Below are 19,297 nucleotides of genomic sequence, written 5' to 3'. Positions count from 1 at the left end.
GGTAATTATGGTTACAGATAAACAAAAGGTTCATTGGGCACAGTGAGTATAATGATGGAATGTTGACCTTGTGAGAATAGAGTGGCTGTTGTAGAAAAGGAGGAGGGTTGGGTGGCCATAGGGCATGATAAAAGCAGAAGGTACCTGGGGTCATGGAATTGATAATAAAGAGAATTGGGAATGAACTGAAGGACGAACATGTTTTAGAAGCTTGTCATTATAAGGGGTTACTATTTGCTTTTGGGCTAAGTCTAATTTTGGTTCTCTTAAAAAGCCAAAAGGAGGAAATTTACGGACATTTAGAGGGTTAGGTAAGTTCTTCACCTAGAACAATATTAAACAGCTTCTAGATATTACCTGTACTGGTATGAGATTTCTTTTCTGATGTCTGAGCAGATCTGGATCTTCTTCCTCATCCCCCAAATGCACACACACCCAAACACCGTTTTTTGTGTCTGCATAGATTTGCTTGAATAGGGTCGGGGGAGTGATCTGACCTCTTTATTACCTCGACTGAGCAGCAATGATCGACAGTGTTGATTTAGTTATAAATAATTATTTCCTTTGGGGTAGCTCAGTGAGCAGATGCTTCTTTTAGAGGCCATTGGTGGGAGTGTTAAACAACAAGCTGGCCCAATTTTTCAAAGAAAGATTTCTTATAGAAACTTTATAAGCATTACATAATCTGTTCTTGCAATGTGCAGAAGAGATCCTTTTGGAAAATGACAGTCAGACCTTAGTGTGGCTTAGGAACAAAAGACAGTAATCTCACAAGAGAGGGAAAATGTAATAGATTGCTACAGAGACAGACAGTCCTCCTTGGGCTTCTTGTGCTCCCAGACATCTTGCTACATGAGCCACACGTGTAAGGCCCTGATCATTCTTTATGTGGGCCATTTTTCAGGGTTCTGGTGAGCAACCTTGAAGAATGAGTTACTGTTTCCCTTCAGGACCAAGAGCAGGTTTAGCAGATTTGCTTACTACTTGCTGTAGAAGTGGTAGATCATCTAAGCTCAGCGTTCTTTCCTGTAACACAATCCACTGTGAATGCAAGTGTCCTTGGGCCCTCTGCATTGCCCCTGTGGCAATGTGGGACAAAGGAGAACCAGTGTAAATGTCCTGGTGATTATGCTGCTTTGCTATGCTGTAAGTAACATAAGTCTTCTGTCTCTAACCCAGGAATCTCATGTCTTCTGCCAGCATCCATGATACAGTAAGAGATTACTTTATTAGTTTGTATGTAAACTAAAATCAAATTACAAATCCGACCATTGTATGGTGAACATTAGAGAGCTTTGGGTCTCTTAAAAGGAATTTGTTCAAGAGTTTCCTGCAGTAGGATGTTAGGAAGAGAGCAAAGGCTAGAGGCGGTAGTAGTATTTAGGATCAGGAAATTGCAGAGTAAATAAAAGTATTTGAGGGGATGTTTCATGTCATAGGTAAGTATACACATACACATATACCTGTTATGGGGACAGTAGCCCAAATTGGTTTAGATAAGAAAGGACAGTGTTTCTTTTCTAATAACTCTATTAACCTTGCGTTTAGGTATCAGTTGTTCTGAGGAGTAATAAATAGTGCCACAGCATATCCCCGTAATCTGTGCAAATGGCCCAAGCAGTCAGATGACATACTTTACTGCCTAGGTGGACGAGGCTTGTTTCCTTTGTGGTGGCAATGACATTTGCCACTTATTAAACTTTTTTTCCCTTCTCAATGTATCTTTAGGCCAAAGTCTCTAACAGTTGCTTTTCCATGTCACTGAAGGATGCAAAAATCTGGGGTAAAGAATGTTCAAGTGAAAGAAGGAGTTAGTAGGACAGGGGTGTGGAAGGCAGCTGGTGAGAGAGATGGTCCAAGGTAGAGGATTATACAGGTGTCATATATGTTATTGTCCTCATCCAGCTGTTTTCCCACCCCTGGATTTGTTGGATGACTCCTCGAACAGTGAAGGTAGAAACACATTCCACAGCCATGTGAATTCCAACTTCGGAGAAAGGTGAGCTACAGAACAGTTCTAATATAAACTGATGTCATGAGATTCTAGAGTCTGCTGTCATCACATTCTGTGTTATTGCCATGTTAACTCCACATGCAGCTTGAGCATTCAGTCTTCTGACCTGTTCCACCTATACAGGGCATTTTATGGCTTAAGGATGACGGCCTAGAAGGGAAGGGAGAGACTTACTTTGGATTAAATTTACAATGGGAAAGTGCTTAAGGTAAGCCTTAGAAAAAAACTTCAACATGTGCTAAAAGAACATTGAAAATATTCATAAACCAAGCTTTAGTGCTCTCCTTTGTTTCCCATAATAACTGGATATCCTGGACTGTCCGGATATTCACTTGAAACATTCTCCCCAGAGAGATTGTTCTTCGTCCATGGTTAATATTTTAAAATGCAATTAGTCAACAGAATATAAGTTTATTCTCCTTAACTCCTTTAAATACAGTAGTTAGTAGTCTCCAACAGATATTGTGGTTTATTACCTTTAAAACCAGTTCTATCTTTTCCTTTGGGAATCTTTTTGTTCTGGTATCCTTGCATATGTTTCCCCTGATCTATCTTTCTACCTGCTTCCCTGATTTTTTCAACTTCTCTTCTCAAGGTTTAATAGAGTGGGTAGGTATTGTGTAGTTAGAGATAACCTCTTAGACTCCTGCATTCTTTTGGGTACATCTATGTGACCATTAACTTAAGCTCCCCTATTCTTATTCCTTGCTGTTTCCATATTAGTATGGAAACAATACCAATTGGTGGACACCAAAAGGTGGATATTATTCTTCAGGAGGCTTGGCAGGTCTCCACTCTGCTCCCTATTTTTTTTCATTTGACCCTTTTCTCACTCTTAGCTGCTGCAAAGAGGACCAGAGCTTCCAACGATGTTCTCCGGAAGATCAAGTTAGTACAGATGCCCAGCATCGTGGAGCCTCTTCTATTTCACAACCAAGTATATATCTTGGTCATAAAACATCTTATTCCCCTGTAACACGTAAAGTCAGTTCAGCCAAAGCAAGCAGAAGGTTATTATCTGTATCAAGTCCATCTTTCTCTGAAAGAAGATGTTCTTTATTTGTTGGATTTCAAAAAAGAAATGCTTTCCCTTACTGGCAACAAAGTAGAGCTAACTTTGATTCTGAAGAAGACACAAGCTTCACTGATTTAAAATCTTCCTCAGACCATTTTGGTAGCTTTATGTCCCGCAGAAGACGTTTCTCGTCCCGTAAACTAAGTATAGTTTCCTATTACAAGAGTGCCATTTTTTTTGATCCTCAAGCAAGTGGCCAGAATGTGTTTAATCTAAGTGAAATCAAAATCTTTTCTAAAACTTCAAGTAATACTGATGCTAAAAAACATATAACCATCTCTGCTCCTGAATATAACACTAAAAATTTTAAGAATTTTGAAACAAACACTTCTCCAGCCTTTGGGAACACTATTGATACAGCCTCCTATCAACAAAGCACATCATCCTTCTTTTCTCTTGCAAGTGATATTTCCTCTCCCAATCAACAAAATGGAATTGCCACTGATATTCAACAAAGGGGCCAATTATGTAAAGATTTAAAAGATTTCCTTCATCCTGGTCCTGAAAGTTACAGCACAGATCATTCTCCAATCATGATTCCACAGCATCCCTCTCAAAGTGGAACTTTCCCATTCCTCCATAAAGCTGGATTTTCTTCATCTTATAAAAATTCTGGTTGCTTTATCCCACCTCAAAGCGAATTAACTTCAGGCCCGTTTGAAGATGAAGACTTTGCTGTCTTGTTTCAAGATGAAGACAGATCTTCACCTATTGAAATTCCTAAAATAAGGTCACCTCAGACTTTACCCTCTCTTAGAAGGGCACCTCAAATAGTTTTCCCACCAGTCACTTTCATAGTCTGTAGAATTCATTTCTCATAACTCCCCTTTCCTCACCAAGCTTCACTGCATTTTCTGAAAAAGATTCCTACATTGCAGTATAAATTTAATTGCTGTAGTTTTGAAAGTTAGTTTACTGATGTTATTGGAGTATGGAAGTCAAAGATGATTTTGTTTCAAGCTTTTTTCAGATTTACTGCTTAAAGATGGGCTAATCTCAGATTTCTGAGTGACTATTATAATACTTTTGTGGTCTGAAAATAACGTCAAGCCTTGATATATGGACTTTCTAAAAGTAATACGTTCTTTGAGAGTTTAGTATCCCCTTTTATCATACGCTAATCATTAGAAATAGTATTCTTACATAATCTCTAGAGCTATATTCATCAATTCACACATTTTCATATATATCAGCCTTGCTAGCTATATTTCTCATGCCTGATGTTCCACTGACAGATAATGTTTTTATTAACACAAGAATCAAATTAGAAGTTAAAAATATTATAGCGGAATATGTAGAATATTTAGAAACCAGATATTTTAACTAAGTAATTTTAATACACATTCATGTATGTGCAAATCTGGGCATTCAAGGAATTCTGAAATTAGGAAAAAGTATGTATATTAGTCTCCCAAAATTTTATTTTTAAAAATGAATATTTTTCATTTTTTTCCCATTGTATTAACAAAGACTATTATAAAGTATTTATCAAAGTAGCTAATGAATAAAAATGCATGTAAGCAATTGAAAACATTTAAGTTAGAATACAATTAGATTTTGTAGAGGAAAGGAATTTGCATTATTTCTAATTATCCTAATAAAATGTCCCCCAAATTTATATCATGGGGCTAAGATGTTATTTTTACTTTTGTGGTTTTCTCTTCTTCTTAGCATGTGTCTTAAAAAAAAAAAGGTCTTTTGATTTTAATTTTTTAAAATTGTGATAAATATAACATAAAATTTACCATCTTAACCATTTTAAAATGTGTGTTTCAGCGACATTAAGTACATTCACATTGATTTACAGCCATCACCACCATCTGTTTCCACAACTCTTTTCATCTTGCAAAACTGAAACTCTCCACCCATTAAATAAGAACTCTCTACTCCTCTCTCTCCCTCCTAGCCCTTGTCAACCATCACTCTACTTCATGTCTATGATTTTGGCTACTCCAAGTACCTCATATAAGTGGAATCGTATGGTATTTTGTGACCAGCTTATTTCACTTAGCATAGTATATAATGTCCTCAAGGTTCATCCATGTTACAGCATATGTCAGAATGTCCTTCCTTTTTAAGGCTGAATAATATTCCACTCTATGTATATATCACATTTTGCATATCCTTTATCCATCAGTGGACAATTTGGGTCACTTCCATGTTTAACTATTGTGAATAATGCACTGTCTATGAACACATGCATGCAACTGTCTGTTCGAAACCTTGCTTTCAATTCTTTTGAGTATATATCCAGAAGTGGAATTACTGGATCCTATGGTAATTATATTTTAATTTTTTGAGGAACTACCATATTGTTTTCCATAGTGGCTGCACCATTTTACATTTGCACCAGGAGTGTAGAAAGATTCCAGTTTCTCCACTACCTTGCCAACACTTATTATTTTGTTTTGTTTTTTGTTATAGTAGCCATCCTAATGGGTATGAGGTGGTATCTCATTGTGGTTTTTATTTGAATATCCCTAATGATTAGTGGCATTGAACATCTTTTCATGTGACTGCTGCCCATTTGTATATCTTCTTTGGAGAAATGCCAATTCAAGTCCCTTGACCCTTTTTTTTAAATCAGGTTGTTTGTTTTTTTGTTGATTTGTAGGAGTTCTTTATATATTTTGGATATTAACCCTTTAAAAAAGATATAATTTGCACATATTTTCTCCCAATGTGTGGGTTGCCTTTTTACTCTGTTGATTATGTCCTTTGATCCATAGAAGTTTTAGGTTTTGAGATAGTCTAGTTTATCAATTTTTTCTTTTATTGCCTATCCTTTTAGTGTCATATCCAATAAATCATTGCCAAATCCACTGTTGTGAAGCTTTCGCATTATGTTTTCTTTTAAGAGTTTTATAGCTTTAGGTTTTATATTTAGGTCTTTGATGCATTTTGAGTTAATTTTTGTGTGTGATGTTAAGTAATGGTCTTACTTCATTCTTTTATATGTGGATATCCGGTTTTCTCAACACCATTTGTTGAAGAGATTACCCTTTCTCCATTGAATGGTCTTGGAACCTTTGTCAAAAGTCATGTGATCATATATGTGTGGTTGACTTCTGGGCTTTCCATTTTCCTTCACCAGCCTATACATCTGTCTTTACACCACACTGTACCATACTGTTTTGGTTACTGTAGCTTTGTAGTAAGTTTGAAAATCAGGAGGTGTGAGACCTCCAACTTTGTTTTTATTTTTCAAGATTATTTTGGCCATTTGGGGTGTCTTGGAATTCCAAATGAATTTCAGGATAGATTTTTCTATTTCTACAAAAAATATCATTGGAATTTTCAGAGGGATTGCATTGCATCTGTAGATTATTTTGGGTAGGATTGACATCTTAACATAATAAACTTTCAAATCCACAAACATGGGATGTCTTTCTATTTGTATCTTATTTAAATTCTTTCAACAATGTTTTGTAGTTTTCAGTGTAGGTTTTTCATCTCCTTAGTTAAGTTTATTTCTAAGTATTTTACATTTTTGATGCAATTATAAGTGAAATTATTTTTATAATTCTTTCCAGATAGCTCATTGTTAATGCATAGAAATACACCTGATTTTTGTATGTTGATTTTATATCCTGCAACTTTGCTGAATTTTATTAATTCTTATTTTGTGTATGTGTGTGAAATATTTAGGGTTTTTTTCCTACCTAAAGATTGTGTTGTCTGTGATCAGAGGATAATTTTGCTTCTTCCTTTCTAATTTGGATGCCTTTATTTCGTCATCTTGCCTAGTTGCACTGGCTAGGACTTTTAGTACTATGTTGAATAGAAGTGATAAAGAGCACCCTTGTCTTATTCCTAATCTTAATAAGAAAGCTTTCAGCCTTTCACCATTGAATATGATGTTAGCTGTGGACTTTTCATATATGGCCTTTAATATGTCAAAGCAGTTAATTTTTATTCCTAGTTTGTTGAGTGTTTTTATCATAAAAAGGTGATAAATTTTGTCAAATGCTTTTTCTGCATCAATGGAGATGATCATGGGTTGTTTTTCCCTTCATTTTGTTTATGTGGTATTGATATGGTTTGGCTGTGTCCCCACCCAAATCTCAACTTGAATTGTATCTCCCAGAATTCCCACATGTTGTGGGAGGGACCCAGGGGGAGGTAATTGAATCATGGGGGCCGATCTTTCCTGTGCAATTCTTGTGATAATGAATAAGTCTCAAGAGATCTGATGGAGTTATCAGGAGTTTTCCACTTATGCTTCTTCCTCATTTTCTCTTGATGCCACCATATAAGAAGTGTCTTTCACCTCCTGCCATGATTCTGAGGCCTCCCCAGCTACGCAGAACTGTAAGTCCAATTAAACCTCTTTTTTCTTCCCAGTCTCGGGTATGTCTTTGTCAGCAGCATAAAAACAAACTAATACAGGTATATTACATTGGCTGATTTTTACATTGAACTGCCTTGCATTCCTGGAATAAATTCCATCTGGTTGTGATGTATAATCCTTCTAATGGGTTGTTGAATTCTGTTTGCTGGTATTTCATTGAGAACTTTTTTGTCAGTATTCATCAGGGATCAGGTCTTTAGTTTTCTTTACTGGTAGTGTCTTTGTTTAGCTTTGATATCAGGGTAATGCTGACCTCACAGAATGAGCTTGGGAGTGTTTCTTCCTCTTCAGTGTTTTGGAAGAGTTTGAGGAAGACTATTGTTAATTGTTCTTCAGATGTTCTTCAAGTTATATGACATCACTGTCAAATGCCACCAAATATTTGGGCTTTCACTTTTTGGGAGGTTTTTAATTACTTTTTACTAGTTATAGATCTATTCAGATTTTCTATTTATTCCTGATTCAGACTTAGTAGTTTGTGTGTTTCCAGGAATTTTTTCATTTCATCTAGGTTAATCAATTCGCTGGCATACAGTTCTTCATATTACTCTTATAATCCTTTTTATTTCTATAAAATCAGTAATGTCCCCTCTTTCATTTCTGATTGTATTTATTTAGTCTCCTTTTTTTGTGGTCCAGCTAAAGGTTTATCAATTTTGTTGATCATTCTGAAGGACAAACTTGGTTTCATTGATTTCCTCTATTGTTTTTCTGTTCTCTAATATGTTTATTTCTGATTTAATCTCTCTTATTCCTCTCTTCTGCTAGCTTTGGGGTTAGTTTGTTCTTTGCTTAGTTTCTTAATATTTCGATTTAGGTTGTTGATTTGGGACATTTCCTTCTTTTTTTTCTTGTTTTTTATTTTTTATCATACTTTAAGTTCTGGGATACATGTGCAGAAGTGCAGATTTGTTACATAGGTAGACATGTGCCGTGGTGGTTTGCTGCACCCATCAACCCATTATCTACGTTAGGTATTTGTCCTAATGCTACCCCTCCCCTTGCTCCCCACCCCTGACAGCCCCCAGTGTGTGATGTTCCCCTCCCTATGTCCGTGTGTTCTCATTGTTCAACTCCCACTTATGAGTGAGAACATGCAATGTTTGGTTTTCTGTTCCTGTGCTAGTTTGCTGAGAATGGTGGTTTCCAGCTTCATCCATGTCCCTGCAAAGGACATGAACTCATTCTTTTTTATGGTTGCATAGTATTCCATGGTGTCTATGTGCCACATTTTCTTTATCCAGTCTATCACTCATGGGCATTTGAGTTGGTTCCAAGTCTTTGCTGTTGTGAATAGTGCTGTAATAAACATACAGGTGCATGTATTTTTATAGTAGGATGATTTATAATTCTTTGGGTATATATCCCATTAATGGGATTGCTGGGTCAAATGGTATTTCTAGTTCCAGATCCTTGAGGAATTACCACACTGTCTTCCACAATGGTTGAACTAATTTACACTCCCACCAACAGTGTAAAAGCTTTCCTATTTCTCCACATCCTCTCCAGCATCTGTTGTTTCTGACTTTTTAATTATTGCCATTCTAACTGGCGTGAGATGGTATCTCATTGTGGTTTTGATTTGCATTTCTCTAATGACCAGTGATGATGAGCTTTTTTTCATATGTTTGTTGGCTGCTTTTAAGAAGTGTCTGTTCATATCCTTCACCCACTTTTTGATAGGGTTGTTTGGTTTTTTCTTGTAAATTTATTTAAGTTCCTTGTAGATTCTTGATATTAGCCCTTTGTCAGATGGATAGATTGCAGACATTTTCTGCCATTCTGTAGGTTGCCTGTTCACTCTGATGATAGTTTCTTTTGCTGTGCAGAAGCTCTGTAGTTTAATTAGATCCAATTTGTCTATTTTTACTTTTGTTGCAATTGCTTTTGGTGTTTTAGTCATGAAGTCTTTGCCCATGCCTATGTCCTGAATGGTATTGCCTAGGTTTTCTTCTAGGGTTTTTATGGCTTTAGGTTTAAACATTTAAGTCTTTGATCCTTCTTGAGTTGATTTTTGTATAAAGTGTAAGGAAGGGGTCCAGTTTCAGTTATCTGCATATGGCTAGCCAGTTTTCCCAATACCATTTATTAAATAGGGAATCCTTTCCCCTTGTTTGTTTTTGTCAGGTTTGTCAAAGATCAGATGGTTGTAGATGTATGGTGTTATTTTTGAGGCCTCTGTTCTATTCCATTGGTCTATATATCTGTTTTGGTACCAGTACTATGCTGTTTTGGTTACTGTAGCCTTGTAGTATACTTTGAAGTCAGGTAGTGTGATGCCTCCAGCTTTGTTCTTTTTGTTTAGGATTGTCTTGACTATATGGGCTCTTTTTTGGTTTCATATGAAATTTAAAGTAGTTTTTTTCTAATTCTGTGAAGAAAGTCAATGGTAGCTTGATGGGAATAGCATTGAATCTATAAATTATTTGGGGCAGTATGGCCATTTTCACAATACTGATTCTTTGTATCCATGAGTATGGAATGTTTTTCCATTTGTTGGTATACTCTCTTACTTCCTTGAGAAGTGGTTTGTAGTTCTTCTTGAAGAAGTCCTTCACATCCCCTCTAAGTTGTATTCCTAGGTATTTTATTCTATTTGTAGCAATTGTGAATGGGAGTTCACTCATGATTTAGCTCTCTATTATTGGTTTATAGGAATGCTTGTGATTTTTGCACATTTATTTTTTATCCTGAGATTTTGCTGAAGTTGCTTATCAGCTTAAGGAGTTTTTGGGCTGAGATGATAGGGTTTTCTAAATATACAATTATGATATCTGCAAACAGAGACAATTTGACTTCCTCTCTTTGTATTTGAGCACGCTTTATTTATTTATCTTGCCTGATTTTCCTGGCCAGAACTTCCAATACTGTGTTGAATGGGAGTGGTGAGAGAGGACATCCTTGTCTTGTGCTGGGTTTCAAAGGGAATGCTTCCAGCTTTTGCCCATTCAGTATGATATTGGCTGTGGGTTTGTCATAAATAGCTCTTATTATTTTCAGATATGTTCCCTCAATACCTAGTTTATTGAGTGTTTTTAGCATGAAGCTGTGTTGAATTTTATCGAAGGCCTTTTCTGCATCTATTGAGATAATCAATAGATTATCTCATTGGTCTCATTTGTCATTGATTCTGTTTATGTGATGGATTACGTTTATTGATTTGCATGTGTTGAACCAGCCTCGCATCCTTGGGATGAAGCTGACTTGATTGTGGTGGATAGCTATTTGATGTGCTGCTGGATTTGGTTTGCCAGTATTTTATTGAGGATTTTTGCATCAATCTTCATCGGGGATATTGGCCTGAAATTTTCTTTTTTTGTTGTGTCTCTGCCAGGTTTTGGTATCAGGATGATGCTGGCCTCAAAATGAGTTAGGGAGAAGTCCCTCTTTTTCTGTTGTTTGGAATAGTTTCAGAAGGAATGGTACCAGCTCCACTTTGTACCTCTGGTAGAATTCGGCTGTGAATCTGTCTGGACCTGGGCTTTTTATGGTTGGTAGGCTATTAATTACTGCCTCAATTTCAGAACTTGTTATTGGTCTATTCAGGGATTTGACTTCTTCCTGGTTTAGTCTTGGGAGGGTGTATGTGTCCAGGAATTTATCCATTTCTTATAGATTTTCTAGTTTATTTGCATAGAGGTGTTTATAGTACTCTCTGATGGTAGTTTGTATTTCTGTGGGATCAGTGGTAATATCCCTTTTATCATTTTTCATTGTGTCTATTTGATTCTTCTCTCTTTTCTTCTTTATTAATCTGGCTAGCAATCTATTTTGTTGATCTTTTCAAAAAACCAGCTCCTGGATTCATTGATTTTTTGAAGGGTTTTTCGTGTCTCTATCCCCTTCAGTTCTGCTCAGATCTTAGTTATTTCTCATCTTCTGCTAGGTTTTGAATTTGTTTGCTCTTGCTGCTCTAGTTCTTTTAATTGTGATGTTAGGGTGTCAATTTTAGATCTTTTCTGCTTTCTCCTGTGGGCATTTAGTGCTATAAATTTTTCCCTCTAATCACTGCTTTAGCTGTGTCCCAGAGATTCTGTTATGTTGTATCTTTGTTCTCATTGGTTTCAAAGAACTTATTTATGCCTTAATTTTGTTATTTACCCAGTAGTCATTCAGGAGCACGTTTTTCCATTCCCATGTAGTTGTGCAGTTTTGAGTGAGTTTCTTAATCTTGAGTTCTAATTTGATTGCACTGTGGTCTGAGAGACTTATGATTTCTGTTCTTTTACATTTGCTGAGGAGTATATTACTTCCAATTATGTGGTCAGTTTTTGAATATGTGCTATGTGGTGCTGAGAAGAATGTATATTCTGTTGATTTGGGGTGGAGAGTTCTGTAGATGTCTATTAGGTCCTCTTGATCCAGAGCTGAATTCAAGTCCTGAATATCCTTGTTAATTTTCTGTCTCGTTCATCTGTCTAATATTGACAATGGGGTTTTAAAGTCTCCCACTATTAATGTGTGGGAGTGTAAGTCTCTTTGTAGGTCTCTAAGACCTTGCTTTATGAATCTGGGTGCTCCTGTATTGGGTGCATATATATTTAGAATAGTTAGCTCTTCTTGTTGCACTAATCCCCTTACCATTTGTAATGACCTTGATTTTTTTATTTTGTTGGTTTAAAGTCTGTTTTATCAGAGACTAGGATTGCAACCCCTGCTTTTTTTAGCTTTCCATTTGCTTGATAAATATTCCCCCATCCCATTATTTTGAGCCTATGTGTCTTTGCACGTGATATGGGTCTCCTGAATACAGCACACCAATGGGTCTTGACTCTTTATCCAATTTGCCAGTCTGTGTCTTTTAATTGGGGAATTCAGTTGATTTACATTTGAGGTTAATATGTGTCTTTTAATTGGGGCACTCAGCCCACTTACATTTAAGGTTAATATTGTTATATGTGAATTTGATCCTGTCATCATGATTCCAGCTGGTTATTTTGCACATTAGTTGATGCAGTTTTTTCATAGTGACATTGGTCTGTGTATTTTGGTATGTTTTTGCAGTGGCTGGTACTGGTTTTTCCTTTCCATATTTAATGCTTCCTTCAGGAACTCTTGTAAGGCAGGCCTGGTGGTTACCAAATCCCTCAGCACTTGCTTGTCTGTAAAGGATTTTATTTCTCCTTCACTTATGAAGCTTAGTTTGGCTCAATATGAAATTCCAGGTTGAAAATTCTTTTTTATGAATATTGAATATTGGCCCCCACTCTTTTCTGGCTTATAGGGTTTCTGCAGAGAGATCTCCGGTTAGTCTGATGGGCTTCCCTTTGTTGGTAACCTGACCTTTCTCTCTGGCTGCCCTTAACATTTTTTGTTTGTTTCAAGCTTGGTGAATCTGATGATTATGTGTCTTGGGGTTGCTCTTCTCGAGGAGTATCTTTGTTGTGTTCTCTGTATTTTCGGAATTTGAGTGTTGGCCTGTCTTGCTATGTTGGGGAAGTTCTCCTGGATAATATCCTGAAGAGTGTTTTCCAACTTGTTTCCATTCTCCCCATCACTTTCACGTACACCAATCAAATGTAGGTTTGCTCTTTTCACATAGTCCCATATTTCTTGGAAGCTTTGTTTGTTCCTTTGCATTCTTTTTTCTCTAATCTTGTCTTTACGATTTATTTCATTAAGTTAATCTGTAATATCTGATATCCTTTCTTTTGCTTGATTGATATGGTTATTGATACTTGTGTATGCTTCATGAAGTTCTTGTGCTGTGTTTTTCAACTCCATCAGGTCATTTATGTTCTTCCCTAAACTGGTTATTCTAGTAATTCCTCTAATCTTTTATCAAGGTTCTTAGCTTCCTTGCATTGGGTTAGGACATGCTCCTTTAGCTCAGAGAAGTTTGTTATTACCCACCTTCTGAAGCCTACTTCTGTCAATTCGTCAAAGTCATTCTCCATCCAGCTTTGTTTCCTTGCTGGCAAGGAGTTGTGATCCTTTGGAGGAGAAGAGGCATTCTGGATTTTGGAATTTTCAGCATTTTTGCACTGGTTTTTCCTCATCTTCGTAGATTTATCTACCTTTGATCTTTGATGGTGAGGACCTTAGGATGGGTTTTGTGTGGGTGTCCTTTTTGTTGATTTTGATGTTTTTGCTTTCTGTTTGTTAGTTTTCCTTCTAACAGTCAGCTCCGTCTTTTGTAGGTCTGCTGCAGTTTGCTGGGAGTCCACTCCAGACACTGTTTGCCTGGGTATCACCAGCAGAGGCTGCAGAACAGCAAAGATTGCTGCCTCCTCCTTCCTCTGGAAGCTTTGTCCCAGAGGGCCACCCACCAGATGCTGACTGGAGCTCTCCTGTATGAGGTGTCTGTCAACCTCTGCTGGGAGATGTCTCCTCGTCAGGAGGCACAAGGGTCAGGGACCCACTTGAGGAGGCAATCTGTCCCTTAGCAGAGCTCGAGTGCTGTGGTGGGAGATCTGCTGCTCTCTTCAGAGCCAGCAGGCAGGAACGTTTAAGTCTGCTGAAGCTGTGCCCACAGCCACCCCTTCCCCCAGGTGCTCTGTCCCAGGGTGATGGGAGTTTTATCTATAAGCCCCTGACTGGGGCTGCTGCCTTTCTTTCAGAGATTTCCTGCCCAGAGAGGAGGAATCTAGAGAGGCAGTCTGGCTACAGTGGCTTTGCTGCACTGCAGTGGGCTCCACCCAGTCCGAACTTCTGGTGGCTATGTTTACACTGTGTGGGGAAAACCGCCTGCTCAAGCCTCAGTAATGGCGGACGCCCCTCCCCCACCAAGCTCAAATGTCCCAGGTAGACTTCAGACTGCTGTGCTGGCAGCAAGAATTTCCAGCCAGTGGATCTTAGCTTGCTGGGCTCCATGGGGGTGGGATCCCCTGAGCAAGAACACCTGACTCCCTGGCTTTTGCCTCCTTTCCCAGGGAGTGAACAGTTCTGTGTTTCTGGGGTTCACACCCCAGGTGTGACTGGGGTACAAAAAAAAAAAAACTTCTGCAGCTACCTCAGTGTCTGCTCAAACGGCTGCCCAATTTTGTGCTTGAAACCCAGGGCCCTTTTGGTGTAGGCACCCGAGGGAATCTCCTGGTATGTGGGTTGCAAAAAACATAGGAAAAGCGTAGCATCTGGGCTGGATAGCACGGTCCCTCATGGCACAGTCCCTCATGGCTTCCCTTGGCTAGAGGAGGGAGTTCCCCAACCCCTTGCACTTCCTGAGTGAGGCAACACCCCACCCTCTTCGGCTTGCCCTCTGTGGGCTGCATCCACTGTCTAACCAGTCACAATGAGATGAACTGGGTACCTCAAATGGAAATGCAGAAATTAGCCGCCTTCTGTGTTGGTCTCGCTGGGAGCTGCCGACTGGAGCTGTTCCTAGTCAGCCATCTTGCCTGGAACCACAGAAGCATCTTTTTTCAAATCTAGGGCTCCGTGAAACATTTTGAAAACAGTCGATCTGTGGTTAATAGTTGGCAGTTAAGCCTGAGCTCCTCCAGGTGCTTCTGTTACTATACCCTTGAGTTTATTAATTTGGCTTCATACACGTGAGTTTCTTTGGTTGAGTCCGTTGTACAAAAATCTACCTTCTTTTAATGTAAGCATTTCCAGGTATAAATTTTCCTCCTATCACCTCTTTTGCTACATCCCATACGTTTTTGGTATGTTATGTTTTCATTTTCATTTGACTCGGGGTGTTTTCTTATTTGCCTTGTGATTGCATCTTTGGCCTATTGGTTGTTTAAAAGTATGTTTTTTAATTCTCACATATTTATGGATTTTCCAGTTTTTCTTCTGCTGATTTCTAGTTTCATTTTTATTGTGATCCAGAAAATATGCTTTGTATAGTTTCTATATTTGTAAATTAAGACTTATTTTGTGGCCTGATACATTATCTAGTTGGAGAATATTCCACATGCATTTGAGACGAATGTGTATTCTGTTATTATTGGGTGGCATGGTCTATAAATGTTGTTAGGTCCTACAGGTTTATAGGTCTATAGTGATGTTTAAGTCCTCTATTTCCTTACTAATCATCTGCCTGGTTGTTTTATCCATTATTAAAATTGGGTCATTGAATTCATTTACTATTACTTTATTATTAAAATAATGGTATTACTATGGTATTATTATTTTACTTTTACTATTATTGTGTTGCTATCTATTTCTTTCTTCAATTCTGTCAGTGTTTGCTTCATATATTTAGGAAGGATGATGTTAAGTGCATTTAGTGTTATTGTTATATCTTCTTGGTAATTGGCTCTTTTATTATGTCATGCCTTTCTTTGTCTCTTGTACAATTTTTGACTTTTAAAGTCTATTTTATCTAATAGTATTGCCACTCCCACTCTCTTTTGTTTACTGTTTTCATGAAATATGTTTTTCTGTCCTTTCACATTCAACATATGTGTGTTTTTAGATCAAAAAATTAGTCTCTTTTGGACAGCATATAGTTAAATCCCAATTTTTAAAATCCATTCTGCCAATATATCTTTTGATTGAGGAATTTAATCCCATTTATATTTGAAGTCATTACAGATAGGAAAGGACTTATTATTTCATTTTGTTATTGGTTTTGTATATGCCGTAGATTTTTTTGTCACTCATTTTCTCCATTGCTACCTCTCTTTGTGTTTAGTTTTTTTTTTTAGTGATCTATTTTGATTTCCTTTTACATATATTCTATACATATTTTTTGTGGTTGCCATGGGGATTATTCATAGCATCCTAAAGTTACAACAACATATTTTAAATTCATACCAACTTAATTTTAATTGCATACAAAAATTCTACTCCTTTCCAGCTCTACCACCCATGTATTTTGTTGTTATTACAAATTATGTCTTTATGTTGTATTATCATTAATCTAGAGTCATTAATATAGATTCATAATTACTTTTTGCTTTTCTTTTTAGATGATGTAAAAGAATAAAAGGTGGAGTTATGAACCAAACTTACAATAATTCTGTTATATTTGCCCATGTCTTTACCTTTACTAGAGAATATTATACTTTTGTATGGTTCAAGTTACTGTCTAAGGTCCTTTTTGTTTCAACTTGAGGGACTCCTTTTAGCATTTATTGTAGGGAAATTCTAGTGATAATGAACTTCTTCAGCTTTTATTTAGAAATATTTTAATTTCTCCCTCATTGTTGAAGGACAATTTTGCTGTTTATAGAAATCTCAGGTAGCAGGTTTCTCTTTTCTTTCAGCACTTTAAATATATCATCCCACTGCCTTCTGATTTGCAAGGTTTCTGCTGAGAAATCTGCTGATAATTTTATTGAGGAATCCTTAAATGTAATGAGTTGCTTTTCTTTTGCTGGTTTTGAGATTCTTTTTGTCTTTAGCATTCAGTACTTTAAGTATGATGTTCTTGGTGTGGATCTCTTTGGGTTTATCCCACTTGGAGTTTGTTAAGTTCTTGCATTTGTGGCTGGGCGTGGTGGCTCACGCCTGTAATCCCAGCACTTTGGGAGGCCGAGGCAGGTGGATCACGAGGTCAGATCGAGACCATCCTGGCTAACACGGTGAAACCCTGTCTCTACTAAAAATACAAAAATTAGCTGGGTGTGGTGGCAGGCGCCTGTAGTCCCAGCTACTTGGGAGGCTGAGGCAGGAGAATGGCATGAACCCAGGAGGCAGAGCTTGCAGTGAGCCCAGATCATGCCACTGCACTCCAGCCTGGGCAACAGAGTGAGACTCTGTCTCAAAAAAAAAAAAAAAAAAAGTTCTTACATTTGTATTTCATTGTGTTTCCTAGATTTGGGCTTTCGCCATTGTTTCTTCAAATTAGCTTACTGCCACTTTCTCTCTCTTCTCCTTCTGGAACCCCTACAATATGTGTATATGTCTGCTTCATGAGGCCCCATAGGTCCTTTAGGCTCTATTTACATTTTTTCTTTTTTTTATTCTTTTTGTTCCTCAGAACCAATATTTTCAAATGCCCTGTCTTAAAGTTTGTCTGGTTGTTTGTTTGTTTTTTGCCTGTTCAAGTCTTCTGTTGGTCCCTTCCAGTAAATTTTTAGTTCAGTTATCATATGACGGGGTCTTCAAAGAGTTCATGGGAAATGAATATTATGAAAAAACTATGCACTGGTTTCACTGTTTTTTGCACCAAAATAAGCTTATGCTAATTCACCATAATATATCTGAAAAGGATCTAGTTGGAGACACTAAGAAGGATAAGACATTAGTTTGAAAAGAGCCCCTATCAGAGCAACAGGCATTTTACTAAAATTGAAGCAAGAACAAACATCAAATTTATGGTGAAGCTTGGGTGGAAGAATGGTGAAATCATTGATGCTTTACAAAAGGTTTATGGGGACAGTGCCTGAAAGAAATAAGCCAAATGGAGAACTCATTTTAAGAAGGGATGAGGTGATGTTAAAGATGAAGCCCACAGAGACACATCCACATCAGTTTGCAAGAAAAAAATGAATTTTGTTTGTGTCCTGTAATTGAAGAAAACCAATGATTAATAGCAGAAATAATAGCTAGTACCATAGACATCTCTATTAGTTCTGTTTATACTATTCTGACTAAAAAATTAAAGTTAAACAAACTTTCCATTGAATGAGTGCTAAAACTGTTGCATCAAGATCAGCTGCAGAGAAGAACAGAGCTATCAAGAGAAATTATTAACAAGTGGGATGAAGATCTTGAAGCATTTCTTTAAGGAATCATAACAGGAGATGAAATATGGCCTTACCCGTTCAATCCTGAAGACAGAGTACAATCAAAGCAATGACTACCAAGAGGTGAAAGTGGTCCAATCAAAGCAAAAGCAGACTGGTCAAGAGAAATGTCATGGCAACAGACTTTTGGATGCTCAAGGTATTTTGCTTGTTGTCTTTCTAGAAGACTAAAGAATGATAACATCTAATTATTATGAAAGTGTTTTGAGAAAGTTAGTCAAACCTTTAGTAGGAAAGTTCTGGGGAAAGCATCATCAGAGTATTCTTCTCCACCATGACAATACTCCTGCTCATTCCTCTCATCGAACAAGGGCAATTTTGCAAGAGTTTCTTTCAGTGGGAAATCATTAGGCTTCCACCTTAGAGTCCTCATTTGATTTGACTCTTTTCAACTTTTGTTTCCTGATCTTAAAAAAATTTTTTTAAAGCACCAATTTTTCTTCAGTTAATAATGTACAAAAGACGACATTGATATGGTTCAATTCCCAGGACCCTCAGTTCTTTAGAGATGGACTAAATGGCTGGTATCTTCACTTACAAAATTGTCTTGACCTTGATGAATTATACGCTGAGAAATAAAGTTTATGCTTTGTATTTTTATCTTTTAATTCCTTTTTTCCATGAACTTTTTGAAGTCCCCTCATACTTACCAAAGCTCTAGATGACATAAAATTTCAGGACATGTTGTATGTGGTAGTTTCTAGGTCTCCCACAAAGATATTTCAGAAAGTCTGTTGTTAGGCTAGGTGCAGTGGTTCAAGGCCAAGCATGGTGGCTCATGCCTGTAATCCCAGCACTTTGGGAGGGCAAGGTGGGCAGATCACTTGAGGTCAGGAGTTCGAGACCAGCCTGGCCAACATGGTGAAACTTGGTCTCTACTAAAAATACAAAAAAATTAGCTGGGCACAGTGGCAGGCACCTGTAATCCCAGCTGCTCAGGAGGCTGAGACAGGAGAATCACTTGAACCCGGAGGCATAGGCAGCAGTGAGCCGTGATCACGCCACTGCACTCCCGCCTGGGTGACAGAGCGAGACTCTGTGTCAAAAAAAAAAAAAAGAAAGTCTGTTGTTGTTTACTTGGTGTTTTCATGGGGAAATGAGGACCTATTTCAATGTAACTCACTCCTGATGTACTTCTGTAAATACACTCTTTTATTTTCACAGTAAATAATGTCTTTTTCTCCCTAAATAATGCAACTGTGCTTTCAGAGATGCTG

At 37.5% G+C, this 19,297-nt stretch overlaps 1 protein-coding gene across 8 annotated transcripts in view; it reads left to right on the top strand.

The window, feature by feature from the left end:
• The window catches only part of RMDN2 (regulator of microtubule dynamics 2), a 139,783-nt gene that overhangs the window by 22,780 nt on the left and 97,706 nt on the right, over positions 1–19,297 (top strand). For 3 of the 8 annotated variants that reach the window (XM_063648804.1, XM_054475343.2, XM_054475344.2), the window contains exons 1-2: positions 2,058–2,222; positions 2,854–3,819. The exons of 4 other annotated variants lie outside the window; for them this stretch is intronic. In XM_063648804.1, the coding sequence (XP_063504874.1) occupies positions 2,206–2,222; positions 2,854–3,819 (983 nt within the window). In that variant the 5' untranslated portion in view covers positions 2,058–2,205. Of the gene's footprint in view, positions 1–2,057; positions 2,223–2,853; positions 3,820–19,297 lie in introns of those variants that run through there. One more of the 8 variants, XM_063648807.1, reaches the window with a different exon arrangement.

This window comes from Pongo pygmaeus, chromosome 12, assembly GCF_028885625.2.
Source record: "Pongo pygmaeus isolate AG05252 chromosome 12, NHGRI_mPonPyg2-v2.0_pri, whole genome shotgun sequence".
Lineage (NCBI taxonomy): Eukaryota > Metazoa > Chordata > Mammalia > Primates > Hominidae > Pongo > Pongo pygmaeus.
The sequence above is the reverse complement of the archived record's forward strand: the minus strand, read 5'-3'. Positions and strand labels throughout refer to the sequence as shown.